This window comes from Octopus bimaculoides, chromosome 16, assembly GCF_046866305.1.
Source record: "Octopus bimaculoides isolate indiv1 chromosome 16, ASM4686630v1, whole genome shotgun sequence".
NCBI classification, from domain to species: Eukaryota; Metazoa; Mollusca; class Cephalopoda; order Octopoda; family Octopodidae; genus Octopus; species Octopus bimaculoides.
This window is the reverse complement of record NC_142943.1, coordinates 28309083-28325735: the sequence shown is the minus strand read 5'-3', so window position 1 is coordinate 28325735 and position 16653 is coordinate 28309083. Positions and strand designations below refer to the sequence as shown.

Genomic DNA, 16653 nt, shown 5'->3' with positions numbered 1-16653 from the left:
CAGATTGTCAAACAATCTTGTTTGCAGTGCTTAATTCCTGTGGAACGAAGTTGTCCATCTTTTTCACTTTACTGCTCATTGCAAGGTGACATCCTACAGATGGTTTTGGCAAGCGCTCAATCAGTAATTCCTAGGATTAGCATTCGCAGCTTGTTTCACTGTTTTATCATTGACCACCAGTGGGTGGAGTCTACGGGGCTCGTTATTCAGGTGCTTGTCTCCAGCTCGAGAAATATATAGAATCATCTTGTTCATGTTCTTGAGAGATGCATTTTTATTGAGTTTTAAGTTCATACAAAATTAAAAACCAGACTTCTTTTACATATAGCATCTACAAAAGCAAGGCAAAAACTTTGAAACCCTCATATAATCAGCAATGAATTTAAGATTTTCTAAAATTGATGTTGGCAAATAATATAGAAAAATGCATAGCAAGAGTTGATGCTTTAAAATTTAGCAGACATGCATTCATAGAAACAAATTTTTAAAAGTAACCACTTCATGTGGGGCAACCTAAATAGTTAATTAATTTTAATTACAAAACAAAAACAAATTGATGGCAACGAAAATAAAACATTTTCTAATCTAACATGATATGAATATTTTTCTTGTCTCTAGTGTATGTATGTGTTCACATGTCTTCCCTTCTGTTAAGTGACCTGAGAATTTTTAATATCTTGTAAAAATGTTGAAGTCTGATTGGTTTCTATGGCAATTGGTAGTGAAATGGGTTAATTGAAGTAGAAATAAAATTTTAAGTATTTACAACTTTTATAATTGTTGGTCTCTCTCTATCTCTCTCTCTCTCTCATATTATTCTGGAACAAAAGAATTTTTGTATCAGGTCATTAAGAATGAAATGTCTGATTTTGAACTGAAAGTTTATTTTGCTTTAATCTCAACAAAAAGCAATGCAGTTAATCAAAGTATGCACCTTAATTCTCAGCATAATTTTATCATTTTATTGGTAGCATATTTATGCTGGTAGTGAAGAATTCTGGACAGCAAGAGGCAATGAAACACAAAAAGGCTGTTTTTGCATCTTCTTCAGATTTGAAGTTTTTTCTTTGCAAAAAGTTGTCTAATGCCTGGAAAACGTGATAGTCAGTTGGTGCAAGGTCTGGTGAATATGGTGGATGACATTCCAAGTTCAGTTCCTGTAACTTCAGTAACATTCTTTGTGCAATTTGTGGTCAAGCATAAGTTCACTCATCATTTCATCCACTTGGTTGATGTATACATCCACTGTAATTGACTTACCAAGTCTCATGAAGTTGTAGTGTATGACACCAGCGCTGGACCACTAAACGGGCACCATTAGCTTTTTTTGGTGAATATTCCTTTTTTGATTGTGTTTTGGCACTTTGTCTCTATCTAGTTACCGTGCACAGCACTTGCTATTGTTGAAAAGAATCCATTTTTCATCACGCTTAACATTACAATGCAAAAATGGTTAGTTTTTATGCTGTGACTGCAAAGAACAGCAAGTTTCAAGGTAACTTGTCATTTGATACTCATTCAGGTTGTCTGGTACCTACTTGTCCATCTTCTTTACCCTGCCGATTTATTTCAGATGGTCCAATACAGTTGGAATCAAAACATCAAACCTTGCTGCTAACTCTGCATAGTTTGAGATGTATCTGCTTTCACTACAGTTTCCAGCTCATCAATATCCACCTTGGTCTCAGGGTTACCACGGGGCTGATTTTCAAGGGTAAAGTCACCAGACCGGAATTTCTTAAACCATCAATGTACAGTGTGCTCATTCGCCACATCTTCACCAAACACCTCAATGATGTTTCGAGCTGTCTGGAACTCATAAACAACACAAATTTTTGATCTATCCATAGGTTCGCAAAAATTGATTTACAAGAGAAAACTCACAATATAATCAGACACCATGAATTGCATTTCGAAAAATGATGATGTAACTCTTCAATGTTGTAAAACAAAGAATTGTCAGGATCAAAGATTAGAGTCAAACTGTCAAACTTGGTGCATAAGAAAATCTGACGTTTCATTCTTAATGACCTGATAAAATAAAATCTTGGATTGTGTTGTGATTATTTACAAGTATTTTCTCATAGTTACATTTCCTGGTTTGGGTAACTTGCCTTCATGTTACTAATTCATTCAATTTCTTAAATATTCCTAAGTTTCCTTTCTTATAATGACTTATATATCCATATTTACACTTTGAAGCTCCATTGGTTTTGCTTGTAAATCGTGGTACCCCCTTTGTGGCTAACAATCAAACCTCCTGCTGGTTGTTCTGCTTAAAATGTACTTCATATAAAGAGAGCGTATTTACACTTAAGTTTTTGGCATTTGAATTTCATTTTTCCACATTTGTAAGAAAATAGGTTGATTTTTGCAAAAAAAAAACCAGAAAAACCCACCCGAGTGCTCTTCCTCCTTTCCTCCAACGTTGAATGAGTTGAATGTAATTCACTGAAGCAAATTTTATTATGGCTGGATGACACCTCCCTGTTGCTGACCTTCATCTGTTTCCATGTAAGGTAATACCCCCCCCCCCCCTTCATGGCCAGACATGTTTCTGTGAAAGATTAAAGATGGACCCCACTTGCCTGATGGTGGCACTTGATTGCAACTGTCATGCAGGGTCAAGGCAAAGAAACTGTCACAAACACACACACACTTTCTGTTTATCAAATCCACCTACAAGGTTGGCTCAGGGTTATAATACAGGGTACCTGCCCAAGGTGCCACTCAGTAGGGTTGAATGTGAAGCCGTGTGACTGGGAAGGAAATTTCTTGTTGACCCCCCCACACATACACACACACGTGGGGTGGAGGTTGGGGTTGATTTCAACTACCGACCGAGACCAATAGCCCAGTGCTTCCTTCACGGTCACCATGGGTTCTTCAGTTATTATAGATAAACATGAAGGAAGATAAGTTGTTATTGCTTTTCCCAGAAGTATTAATGGTAAAAAGGAATTTAGTTTCAAGTGGAAATCAAAATCAGTTTACAAATGGAAATGAGGAGAATATTATTTACTGTGTTAATCAGTTGTGCCTTGATGTAGTTGTATCTAGGCTCAAATTTTGAAATTGTGTGTGTGAATGGACAAGTGGGCTGACACTTGTTTTCTATTGAGTTATATCCATTTTATTTTTTAATACAAAACATAGAAATTATGTTAAGTATTCTCATTGTATCCCCCCCCCCCCATTTAGTAATTTAGTTTTCTAGACCTCGAATAGCCAGACGATTACTAATTTCACTATTTTGAAGTCATTCTCTTTGTGGAATAATATACCCTCCCTCTATCTCTTTCTCCCCCTAACTTTTAGAAAAGAAATTTGATGGGCTTGTTGTGAAGGTTTTTTTTTTTGTATATAACTGATATGAGTGCATCAAACAAAATGTCTAGTTCATAATGGATTATTGTTTACAAGGTTTCAAAAAGACATTTGGTTTGTGTTTATTTATTAATAATCAGCAAAATTTTGTGTGACCCAGGGGACAAGACACTTGTATATTGGCACAAAACTCTCAATCCTTGAAAGCAGTCTGTAATTTCAAGATGTTATTGGTTAAAATTAGTGTAATCATGGAACATCTCTTTAATAATTTGCATTTTGTTGCCAAATTATTAACTTTATAAATCTAACACCCTACACATTCTATAGAGTGGAATACAAGCAATTTCGTGATTTCACTTAACAGTTGTTTGTCTATTTTTGTACAGATTTTTTTTTTTTTAAATGAGAGAGAAAGAGAAACCCATCATTTTGTATAGTTTGATAATTTATCTAGTTTTTGTTTCAAAAGCATTTTAGGTTAGAAAATAAGTTTTTGTAAGCTCAATAGTGATAATGTTTTCTCAAGGTTTAGAAATTTCCACTGAGATATCTTTCTGCTATTTAGCAAGAATAAAAACTAACAGACATTAAAAATTGCTTTAAATCTTTAATTGGTAGTGTCCAGCATGAAATTTTTTATTCATTCCTTGCTGGAACAAAATTGTTTTTGAATTAGGAATGTTAAAGAAATGATTACATAAATTTTATTTATTTATTTTTGTTAATCTTTAATACTTTTCACATCTGCACTTGGGCCTTTCTTTTCAAGACCTGCATATTTAAAAATATCTTTGTTCATGTCAATGCTTCAGTGTTCTTGAATGTTTGTAGTCAATTAATTTTTCTTGCTTTTAATTGTAATCTCTTGTACAAATTTCATCTAACAGCTGTCAACATTTTGCACAGATTCTTATTTGGTACTTGATTTTTACTCCTGTTTCCTGATGATTTTTGCCCTAAGGATATATTGCTATGATGCAGTTGCATGGCTTTATATGCAGTTTTTATTTCTTCATTTCTTATGTTGACTTTCTACCAACCTGTTAAAGAAAATGAAAAATTATATCATGATCAAATTTTTCAATCTATTTAACTAAACATGAACCGCATTTAATTCTTTAGTCTGAATGAATCTTATTACTTGTAATATGATAGCTAATAAAACTGTGTGGTTTTTACCTTCCACAAGAAAGACTTCTTTAAAATTTGTCACTTTTAATACAGTTGTTTTAAGAAACTTGATTATCTTTGGTGACCAATTTGAGGAATTACTTTTATTACTTTGTCATAAGGTGAAAATAGTGAATGGAATATACCTCAAAAGAATTTGAACATGTCTGTTTATAAGCATAGATGGTTTTAATGTTGTTGTTTTCTCTTTTCGTTGCCTGTGAAGTTGTTGAGTGCTTTATGAAATTGTAAAGCTTCAAGAAAAAACCTGATTGTATCCCCTTCATTAATTTTGAGCTTTTGAAGTGGCTAAATTCCTGATAACATTGTTAGTTATTTCCAGATATAATTGGATTAGTAAAATGTTCTGTTGCAATTAGCTCAAATATTTTAGAAAGCTCGTCAGTTACAATGTACATTTTGAATGTTGTAGATATGGCTGAGTAAACCCAACTTGTATATGTTATATATTTAGTGTTTAAGAGAATGTTTCCTTGGTTGGTCTTATTGTTTTTAAGTTTACTGATTTGTGCATTTTGATATTTTTCATCTTTAAAACTTGTTTGGTTTGTAAAGCAAATCTAGTTTGGATCAAAACCTTCTTTCTCTTCTAATTGTTAGCTAAGACATGGAAATTAGTCTAGTAGATTACCGAGTTAATTTGAGCATTCAAAACTGTTTACTGGCAATAATTAGCTTCACTCTCTTGTTCTTGTGAAAAGTGTCTTTTCATAATGGTAATCATCATTAGAGAAAATATTGTACTCTCCAAATTATTATAGCAAATATGAAATTTGGCATATTTTGTATATTTTGTTGGGAAGTTTACAGTGGCTGGTATTTTCTCTTCTACAATATAGAGCCAAACTATACTGGCATGCAGTTTTCTTTTAATTATTATTATTATTTTTTATATATATATATAAAATAACTTCCACTTTTTCCAAGTAAGGTTATTATATAATAGATTTTATTTTTCATTTATCCTGGTATCTAATTATCTATTTCTTGCTATCATTACATTGAATTTTGGTTTCCAAATTTTGTTTGGTTTTTGTCATCCTCTTTTTCATAACCAGCTCAGCATTCATTCAACCCATTTTTGATCATATATTTGAAATTAAAGCTATTGTCTAAGAAAAGCTTCAAATCTTGTTGCTAAAAGTTGTGTTACCCACATCTCTTCATTACTGCAGCCTATGTAGTCCTGCTTGGGCTGAATAGAAATTAAGCTGCTTACATCATGGGATGGCCCTGTGGATGCTTGTTAGTTTTTTTCTTCTTCTTAATTTCAATTTTTAAATGCTTTAAAAACAATGTTAGCTATGTAGTTACTATACCGAATTATCAGTACTAAATTGACATAATGGAAATTTTCTTAAACATTGACCCAATCTTTAGTTTTCATCCGTTCAATCTCCAATCACCCTTTAAGTAATTTCTAAAGGAAATGTATTTATTGAAGAGTTGGGGGGGGGGGGCACACACCCTGAAGATGATTTGAGATTGGACAGATCAAAACAAAGTTTTACCTGAAAATATGGAAAATGAAATTTGAAAAAAAAAGGAAGAAATGAAAAAAATCACATTTTGTTCCAAAAATTTACACCTGTGTTGGCTGGCATATCATGGGAAACAAGTTTTAATAAGGAATCCCTTACACTGTTGCTTGAAAGTTTTCCACTCCTCATTTGTAGCTTTCTTTGCTTTGGTTTTTGTTTGGGCTGGGGGTGGGGAGAAAGTACCCCCCCCCCCCAAAAAAAAACTGGTAGTTATTTTGTATCTTTGTACCAGATTTCTTAATTTCAATGTTATTAACAAGTTGCCTTAAATGGAGCATAATGTTTAGTTTTGAGTAAACCAGGATGTCCTAAGTAAATCAACTATAATTTGAATATTTAATTCTCTATCATACATTACACTTAAAGTTTTTATTCTTGGAAAATTATTTTATTTCCTCACTGTTATTATTCCATAATTTTAACATCTTTCCAAGAAAAATGGAATTGTTGCTGGGAGATTGATGCTGTCGATTTAGTTTAGTTATAGGATGGAATGTTTGAGACATGTAAACTTCGAGTATATTTTTGAGAGTAATTTGTTCACTGAAAATGATGACAGTTAAATAAAAAAAAAAAGTTTCCTATAAGTCGGTATAGGCAGGTCTCTAATAATGAAGTAATGAAGGTGATATTGGCAGTAACTGTTGTAAAGTAAACAGAGATTGTCACTGTGTTGTTAATGAGTTTTTCTTTTTTTTTCTCTTCAGATATTTGATCCAGTGTCTATATTGGGAAGGTGGGGGGGCTATATGTGTCCTAACTCTGCAACTGTAGATCATCTCTATGGTTGGTCAAATTCAGGCTATTAAAAAAACGATCACCTGGAGTAATTAGATTTTAGTTGTTGACTGGTTTTCTTGTCAGTCAAATATTACTAGATCCATGATAAGGTTTGAGGTTCCAAACCTTATTTTGAAGAATTTTGTTTTGATAAAATTTTGAATTTGGGTAGTTTTAAAAAAAAAAAATTTTTTTTTTTACATAAGAATACTTTTTATGTGTATTTTCATTATTTCTATACAATTCAACTCTGATAGATTTTGGTTAATCTTTTCCCCATTTCATTCTTTATATGTACTTTGTTCTTTTCTTAGACATTCAAAAAAGCGATGGGAAAGATTTGTACATGGTGACAATCAACATTTGGTTAGCCCTGAAGCTTTAGATTTCTTGGATAAACTTCTTCGATATGATCACCAAGAAAGGTTAACAGCAAGAGAAGCTATGGAACACCCTTACTTCTGTGAGAATTACACTTATTTATTTATTAATTTCAGCATTTTCATTACACATATAGGTTGGAGAATGTGTAGCATTTAAATGTATTTAGTTTTGCTCTGAAGTAATTCTGTAGCTAAAAGTTACTTCAGGCAATAATTTTAGACAATCCAGGTATACTTTCCATACTAACTAGGGTAAATGATGTTAGCATTAACAGCATCCATGCAATGAATTCTTTAATTGTCCAGAAGATTCCCAGAAGTAATCAACTGCTTCCATTAGCTAAGTGACCTGATCAGCAATGGAGGCAGGTGTTCTTAAAGCATAGTAACCAGAGTAAGAATGAGGTGGAGAAAAATCTTCTTTCCAAAAGCAAAGTGCGGATTGTATGAGGCTTGTCTCTGGCATACTGTGTTACATGAGCAGTGAGTGCAGATAATTGTTAAAAGCCAGAAAGAAATGAAATGAATAGGTACCACTGGGTGTGTATGGTAATGTGTGTGTGTGTGTGTGTGTGTGTGTGTGTGTGAGAGAGAGAGAGAGAGAGATTGACAAAGCAAAATGAGCAAGAGAAAAGACTAGGTAAGGAGGAATTGACTGTTTGTAAAGAGAGAGAGAGGACTGCTTGAGTAAGGACGGTTGGGTAAAGAAATGTTTGGCAACAGAAGTTGACTGATCTTGCAGGAGAGGAAGACAGTGAAAGAAGTGGGTAGAGCTGGTGTCAGGATACTTAAACTTATGGAGGAAGATACTCAAGAAGACCCGTACTCCACAATAGAAGTGTTAAGATCAATCCCCCTGGCGAAGAGGATTGATCTACAAGAGTCCTGTGCTGAGAACAAAAAAAAAAAAAGCAAGCGGTTGGTATTAGGAAGGGCATCCAGCCATAGAAACCTTGTCATGTCAGGCAACTGGAACCTGGTGTAACTCTCCAGCTTGCCAGCTCTGGCGAAACTGTCCAACCCATGCCAGTATGAACAATGGACATTAAATGATGATAAGCGATTGCTACATGTAGTCAGTTGCTGTGCTGTAGAAGACTTGTCCAGTTCATATAGGCATGGAAAGAAAAACTGATGTAATGTTTTTTAAAGTTGCCTCTAGCATATCAAATAATAAATCATTTTTGCTGGAACTTATCAGTTATTTCAAATGTGAATACTGAGCTACGAGGAACAGTTTGTCATAAATAGTTCATTTGTTATTTGATTCTGGGTGTTAATAAAACTTTTATTGGTTGTTTTACATCATCATAAATTGTGATGTATGTCAATGAAATGCTGTGGAGACGAGACATATTTATTAAATAGGTCTGAATGTGTGTTTGAATACATTGAGATATAGTGACAGCAAGTTTCCTTCCAAAAGTATCTGTACCTCAGCATTACTTGTATCATGGTATATTTTTGGGTCTCTCTGAATATGGCCAACTAATGAGTTGTTATTTAAATGTGCTCTTTTCTCTTTTCACAGATCCCATTGTTAAAGAACAGGGGAGGACGTCCTCAATGTCTGGTCATACATCTCCTACGCCTATCAATAACTCATCACAAATAGGAGGTAACTATAAACTTCTTGCTTGACCATTGAAATGCTTGATCCTTATAAGATGCATTTAGTTCTATGATTGAAAAACCTAACACTCACTCTGCTCTGAGAAACATCAAGTTAAAAAAAAATCCCATTATATTTTTATAAAATTTTAATCGTATTAGGAATTCTATAAAAGATTTGTTGAAATATTCTGTGTATTGCAAAAGTACAACCAATTCATTACAAATAAATTGTAATAAAAAATCTTCTATTGGACCCTGGTTGAGAACCTTTGTTAACAAACGAGCGAATGTTAGCCGGAGTGCACAACTCTGGGAGAAGGGATGGTGAGCATCAACTTCAGTAATTGTCCGGCATAGGAGGGGGAAAGTCGAATGCATCAGCCTTGGTGTTTGACTGTTTCTTTATTGGCCTCAGGACAATGACGGGCAAAGATTGACCTTGGTGAGGTTTTAACTCAGATTGTAAAGAACTGGTACAAATGCACTAATTGACAGGTGAAATAAATTACAGTATTATTTTCTTTATCCCAGGATGTTTAAAATATACTGAGCTAATGTACTTAGAATTACTCCAGTTGGTGACATCCCCCTACTCTCATCAAATATTGACTTTGTGCCAACATTTCTAATTCCTGTTTCTTTTTTTCTTTTCTAGGATCAGGAGTAAATAATACAGCTGGTATGCCAAGCTCTCCTGTTGTATCTTCTAATATATCTCCTATCCAGAACAGTTCTGCTAATGCTGCACAGACATAAGTATGAATGTGGAGCATGCGTGAGAAGTCGTCTAGTGCTGTCATGGCTGCAGCTGGGAAGAGGCGACTGACTCGGCTGGCTATTACGACCTATTGCAGGTTGTTGCTCACATAGTAATACTACTACTACTACTACTACATCAACAGCTGGAGATCTGATGAGGCTGGCGATGACCATTTATTCCTGGATTTACATAGACTGAGTTCAATTTAAACCACTGAGAAAGTAAAACAGTTGGCGGCGGAAAGTCCTTCGTTGAACACAACTTATATATTTTTTTTCCTCTTCAAATCCTTATCGGAAAATAGAGGCAGACATTTTTACTGGTGTGTGGCTGGGTGGGGGTCCAAATTTATCCGGAAGAAGAAAAAAGGAGGAAAAAAAGTAAAACATTCATTCTTAAGGAGGGCTTGAAAATTTTCATTGATAACAACTACAACAAAGCAAAAATACAAAAGAAAACAACCATAGCGAACTAAAAAATAAAACAATAAAAACATTGCATAAAATGCCCCTTCCCTCATCCTTCCAAAAGAGGGGGGAATCCTCCGAAAAAAAAAAACTATTTAAGAAAATTGCTCCCCCTTCTCTCTCTTTCTCTCTCTCTCTCTCTCTCTCTATGTATATATATATATATATATATATATATATATATATATTTATATATAAAAACAGGAGAAATAATAGTTAGCAATGATAGACAAGTGAAGCTGCATGGCTACAGTTGATCCCTAGTTGAAAACAAAAATATATATTTAAAAAAAAAATATATACATGCTTCCTACATATTTCCCCCGTCTCATTTCTTCTTTTTACTATTGCTATTCTAAGGAAAACTATTCAAAAGAACTGACCCTTCTTCACCTCCTGTAATGAAAAATAATCTTTAAGCCCACTATGATAATAATAATAATAATGTGCTGTCTTTAATAATATGGATGCTCTTCTCACTCACTCACTGACTGACTGCTTATCTCATCTTAAGCTGCTGCTATCAATAATCTATGAAATTTTGTGACTGTTGCCAGTTTTGACCGATTGCTTATCTGTCGGTCCCCCCTCCCTTTTGTGCCCTCTCTCTCTCTTCCTTTCATGCATTTCTTTCTTCACTTCTTTTCTCTTCCATACCCGTTTCATAAAACCATTTAAGTTTTCACATTCCCCATTACCCTCTGAACAACTTTTAACAAGATAGCAAAGTTATTTTGCAATGGTAAAAAAAAAAATCTTCTCAAACCAATGCACCCACCCACCCATCCACCCACTCAGTGCTCTCCTGTAATCCTCATAATTTTACTGTAATGAAGTAATGAGTTTAAGCTTATGAAAACCCCAGGTGACAAAACAAATCACAATGTTTTTGTTTGTTTCCCAACTTAAACCAGTTTATGTATATGTACAACACACTATGCACACAGGCATGCGTACATGCATGCAGAAATGTGTGTGTATATGTGTACAAGTGTGAGCTTGCGTATACCTATGTTTGCACATAAGTGTGTGTGTGTGTGTATATATATTGTGCATATTTGTGTGTATGTACATATGCGTGTGTGTGTGTGTGTGTGTGTGTATATATATATATATATGTACATATATAGTTTTATGATAGTAAAATGCTAGGTGTATTATTAAGGTTTTTGAGAACTTAAGAATTACTTCTATCTTTTTACTTCCACCTCTTCTTTCACACACACACACACACACACACACACACACACACACTTGTTCAGTAATAAAAGTTCCTTCTCAATGTTAGGACTTAATGGATAGTGGTGAAAGTAAATCAAAACTTCTCGGGATAGTAAATAATAATAATAATAATGCTGTTACAGGTGTTTCAAGAACCCCCCCCCCCTTTTTTTATAACAGGAAAAAAAAATAAAATAAAATTAATAATTGTAAAAATCTTTTTCTATTTTCTTTTCCTCTTTTCTGGATATGATGGGTTAATTTTTTTTCTGTATTATTTTAAAGATTAATTAGTCATTTTTATGTAAAGCTGGATTTAAAGAAATAATTTAACTTCAGTTTTAAATACCTTTAAACTCAAAATTTAAATAGTCCCATTTAAAGATGTTCTGTGGAACTCAAAGCTCTCTGGCAATTATTTTTCTGTTTTCATGCTGTGTTTGATCAAGTCTAAGAACATGAACATAGCATAAATGGATATACAAAAAAACGTTTAAGTTTTAATCAGTTGACCTCTATGAAACCACTTCAACTATCAGTAGTAGCTGAAGAGAAGTAAGTTTTTAATGAAGGCTACCCCCCCCGTCCCCCGTCCCCTTCCATTCTTTTTACCTACCTCTCCTTTATTTTACTTCCAAGTGTATCCTGCAAATGTTTGCTCTTCCTTGTAGCTTGTGTCTTCTTTATTCTTGTCAAAAAAGATGATTTGTGAGTTTGATATGCCAATATCCGCTAAACGGGATCTGGAAATTACTCAGTGCTTTAAAAAGAAACAAAAAAGAATAATTGAAAATAATTGTACTCAGCTCCATTAATTGAATGGTTGTCACGGCTACAATATTACTAGTTTGCTGTCCTTCACCCAAGGTCAGTTTTTCTTACCCCCTATTCAATTTGTAACTGATCCACTGGGCAGGTAACACCAAGAGAATAAATAAAACAATTGTTGAGACCTGCATATGTTGTGTGTTGTTTACCTGTATGTGTGTGTGTGTGTATATATATATATATATATATATATATATAATCTCCACCCTCAGTTGCTTCTATCTTTGTATTGCTTTCTTTTCTACAACCCTTTTATTTCTGCATTTGAAAATTTTCCAGCTACCTTGTATTTTTGCATTATTATTATTATTACTATTATTATTTTGTTATTATTATCATCATCACCATCATCATCATCCTTATCACCACCATCACCATCTACCACTGCTGATTTTCATTACCTGTTTGTTGCCAATTTGAAAACTATTTACTGTAATATTAAGCTCACTGAGAATTAGTTCGTGTTTGGGATTTTAAATTTGGTTTATTGGGTCCAACATGCTGCTTAAGACATCTATTCTCAGTTACCTGTAATTGTGTGAGAAAGTGGGTGAGAAGAGGGCAAGAGGATAAATTTTTTCTTGCTATTGTAAACTTTTTTTTTATTTGAATTTCTTTATGTATTTGAGTAAATTAGGTATTTGTACAGAGAACTGAAATAAACAGAAAAACAATGTGATTTGGATTTTCTTGTATCCCTGTATAGTTTAGTCTTATATTCGTTTAATGTGTAAACTTACCACCATTTTGTAGCTTAAAAAGTACAAAATATTTTTTATCATGAATTTAAATTCTGTTGCCTAGGAGTGGTGGTGGTGGTGGTGGTGGTGGTGGTGGTGGAGTGGGGTTGAGGAAGACATTCATTGCTCCACTAAAATTTTGAACCTCAAAATTTGATTCAGAAAGTAGAAAACTCAGAAAAGCAAAGAAAAACCAAATCTAACAAAATTCTTGAGGACATCTGCATGATGTTGATTTGATTATAAGAAATTTTCATTTAGGCTCAAGGGCAGCAATCTTAATGGGAGAGGCTAGCTGACTAAGTCAACTGCAGTACTTGACAAGTGCTTTATCAACCTCAGAAGTGATGCATGGCAAAGTTGAGCTCAATAGGCTTTAAACTTAGAATGTGAAAAGCTCAAAGAAATACTGCAAAGCATTTGCCTAACAAGTCTGTGAATCCACTGCAATAATAATAATAATAATAATAATTAATGTCCTCATAGTTGTTCTAAGTCAACTGATATTAGTGTTTCACAAAGTTTCCTGTTAAGAAAATACCTAAGTTCATGACAAATACTGATCTTATTATTATTATTATTATTGTTACCACCGCCACTTCTTCTACACACAATACTGATAATGATGATAACAACAATACTGTTCTTGTAACAAGTGCTATGGTGATGAGGAGGTTCTCAGTGGTCTGAGTCCACATTTTTTGATTCAGATTTTTGAAAAATAAATTGAAGCTGATTCACTTTGTGCAAGTGAATTGTTTTTTTTTTTTTTTTAAATATTCCCCATTAGTGAGTGTAACAGCATCTTAATCTCTTTGTTGACTGATAAATTTGACTGTCTATGTAAAAGAAATAACTCTACTAATGCTACCTTTCTTTCACTGAAGGGCTTACAGTATAGTCGCAACGTGATGAGTCTACTTCAGACATTGTGCCGCTGGTCAGAAGATTGGGAAAATGAACTCATTTTGATTTGCATGGATATTAAACAGAATATGAAAAATATAATTATTCATTGCAAACGACGGTTCCGGGATGTTTCAATAATTTGCCTTTAAAAGAACTGTGTATTCCTCTTCTTAGATTTCTGGAAAATATTCAATGAATGAAACCCACAGAATTTTTTTTTTTTTTTTAAACCTATAACATAATTGAGGATGTGTGTAGGTGCAGATGTGTACACACACACACACACACATTCCAAAACACTGACTTGCTTGCACATGCAATGCTATATACAACTGCATAATACGTAATGCTGTCTACTCCACACAGTTTTTTGGGGATAAACCACATTGGCAATACTTTAGATGCTGATGTATTATTTGTCCTTTGTCAAAATCCATTGTTTGTTGTGCACCATGTATTAATACACGCAGAATGTGTGTGTGTGTGCATTTGTAGAGATATGGGTATGTATACATATGTGTGTGTGTATAAGGATGCAGGCATGCCAAGTGATCAAAATGTTGGGTTTGTGCTGGTTTGATCCTGTCATTTGGCAAGTTGTGTCTTATATACCATAATCTCAAGCCTTGTGAATGACAGGAAGTAGGCAAACAGTGGAAACTTGCCAAATGCAGCACCATATTCCTGTAATTTATGCTGATTTTTCTGTCAGAATTAAATTAAGGATACAACTTTCACTGGAATTATCTGCTACACATAATACAGTACAATGAGTTTGCTGTTCAGATGAACAACTGGAATACTCTTCATCGAAATTGTCAGAAATTCATTTAAAAAAGAAAAAAAAATTTTTTTTAATAAATTTATATATGTGTATATATATCTTTTTTTGGGTGTGTATGTGTGTATATGCAGAATGTATTTATTCAAAGCTAGTTTACTATGCCACTACTCATAGCTTCTTGCTGTGTGCAAGGGGTAACACCTGACAAGAAACTTTTGAAGGGCCACAGTCAGTGAATCCTCAACTTTGAACAAATAACTTTTACTTCATGTATCAAGTCTTTTATATTCCACTTGTAGAGTTGAATGTCTTTATATGTATGTAATGCGTGTATATATGTGTATATATTTATACTCATTTGTGTCCAATGGATAATTAAATGTTTATTAGTTCCATTTATTTAATCTCAGTTCAAACTTACAGAAAAGAGAAGTTTTTACTTTTAAATGATGCAGATTTGATATTTATTGACATTGTTTTGAATTAATCACACAGTATATCTTGTAACTTTGAGATTTCAATGATGTAATTCTATATTTTTTTGAACCACATTGTTGGGTAGGTATAAGAGACCAGATTTTGACAAGTTTGAGCATGAAGCAGAATATTCGGGCTAGATATGGCATTTTTAAATGATAAAGGGTTAAATATATAATACTTTTAGTCTTTACAATTATTGATAGCACTTGTAAATGCCACAAAAATTAACATCAATTTGACATTTAAAACCTGTCTAACCTTTTTTATCAATTTAAATATGTGAGAGAATCAATTCATATGATGCTCAATTCTTGGTACCTAAACTTTCTCAAAATGGAATTCCGTCTACCTGGCATTGAATCTGTTAATCTGTTTGTAATTTCTTAAAATTTTCTGGTTATATTAATCATAAAATTCATTTAATTTCCTGGTTTTACTTATTTTGGTCCATTTCCATAAATTTTCTATTGAATATGGATATTGCATTTTCTTACGTGTCATGAATTCTTTGAGTATTTCTGCCTTATACTTTGGGGATATTGTTATATTGAAAATGCCAGTAGTAACCCAAATGACTATTGACATATGGAAGCATAGTCTTCTCCAGAATCTTCCGAGAAACGGTTTCTTTTCTGAGATTCTTCAGCTGACTTATTAGGCCGAGCCTTTTTTCATGCAGTCAGCCTCTTCCCCAAACTTTGATGTTACCGACATCCTGTTTACCTGTTGAATTCCTGCAGTTGAAATGAAAGTTTTGTTCTTTTAAGAAGCATTGGATGTACATTTGGTTGTCTTGATTCGCAGTAAATTAGATCCTTTCTACCCTTTCAAAAAGACCCTTTCTTAGCCTCATTCAATTCTCGTGGTCATAGTGCACCAGATGTCAGCCATCCCAATTTTCCAGAGCTGTTCTATTTTTATATGTGCAACACTTCTAAAACCTACTCCTTGCACAGATCCTTTCCTAACCCTCTATATTCCCCACTCACTGCATTCACTTCTATCCATCTGTCATTCCCCTTTTCATTCTCTTCATCTTACTCTCCCACTCATCCTTTTAATCCTTTCTATCCCTTATATTCACCTTCTTGTAACTTGACAGTAGGCCTGGACTCATTTTCTCCACCATTAACTGGGATAGTCATGTACCTCCTCTAAAGCAAGACACCTGTTTCTCTCTGTCTTGTTTAAACCCCTTTATTGTGTGGCATAAACCCTATCTCAATACTACATAGCACTGAGCTGAGAGCCCCCCCCCCCCCCTCCTTGTGAATTACTTGGTGATCTCACTGGTGTTGGTGCCACATAAAAAGCCATCCAGTACACTCGGCAAAGTGGTTGATGTTAGTGTCCAGCTGTGCAAAACCAAAGCAAACATTCTGGCTTGGCACAGCCTTCTGGCTCACCAGTTCCTATCAAACCATCCAACCCAGTTTGGAAAATGGGGGTGGGGGAGGGTATCTTACAAGCTTGAAATACTCTGGTTCTCTCTCTTTCTCTTTTTTTTTTTTTTTTTTTTTTGGGACATCAATCTGCTTGTTGTATAAATCTTATTGTTTATCAACTGAGTGCATCCTTTGAGAAGTTTTTTTTGTTTTTACTACTTTCCTGATCACGAATGGTCA

General features: G+C 33.9%; 1 protein-coding gene across 4 annotated transcripts in view; it reads left to right on the top strand.

Annotated features, from left to right (window-relative positions):
- The window catches only part of LOC106878394 (casein kinase II subunit alpha), a 68184-nt gene extending 58127 nt beyond the window's left edge, over positions 1-10057 (top strand). For all 4 annotated transcript variants that reach the window (XM_089364859.1, XM_089364857.1, XM_089364858.1 and 1 more), the window contains 3 exons: positions 7157-7305; positions 8757-8843; positions 9495-10057. In XM_089364859.1, coding sequence (XP_089220985.1) covers positions 7157-7305; positions 8757-8843; positions 9495-9595 — 337 coding nt within the window. In that variant the 3' untranslated portion in view covers positions 9596-10057. The remainder of the gene's footprint in view (positions 1-7156; positions 7306-8756; positions 8844-9494) is intronic.
- Positions 10058-16653: the final 6596 nt, after the last annotated feature.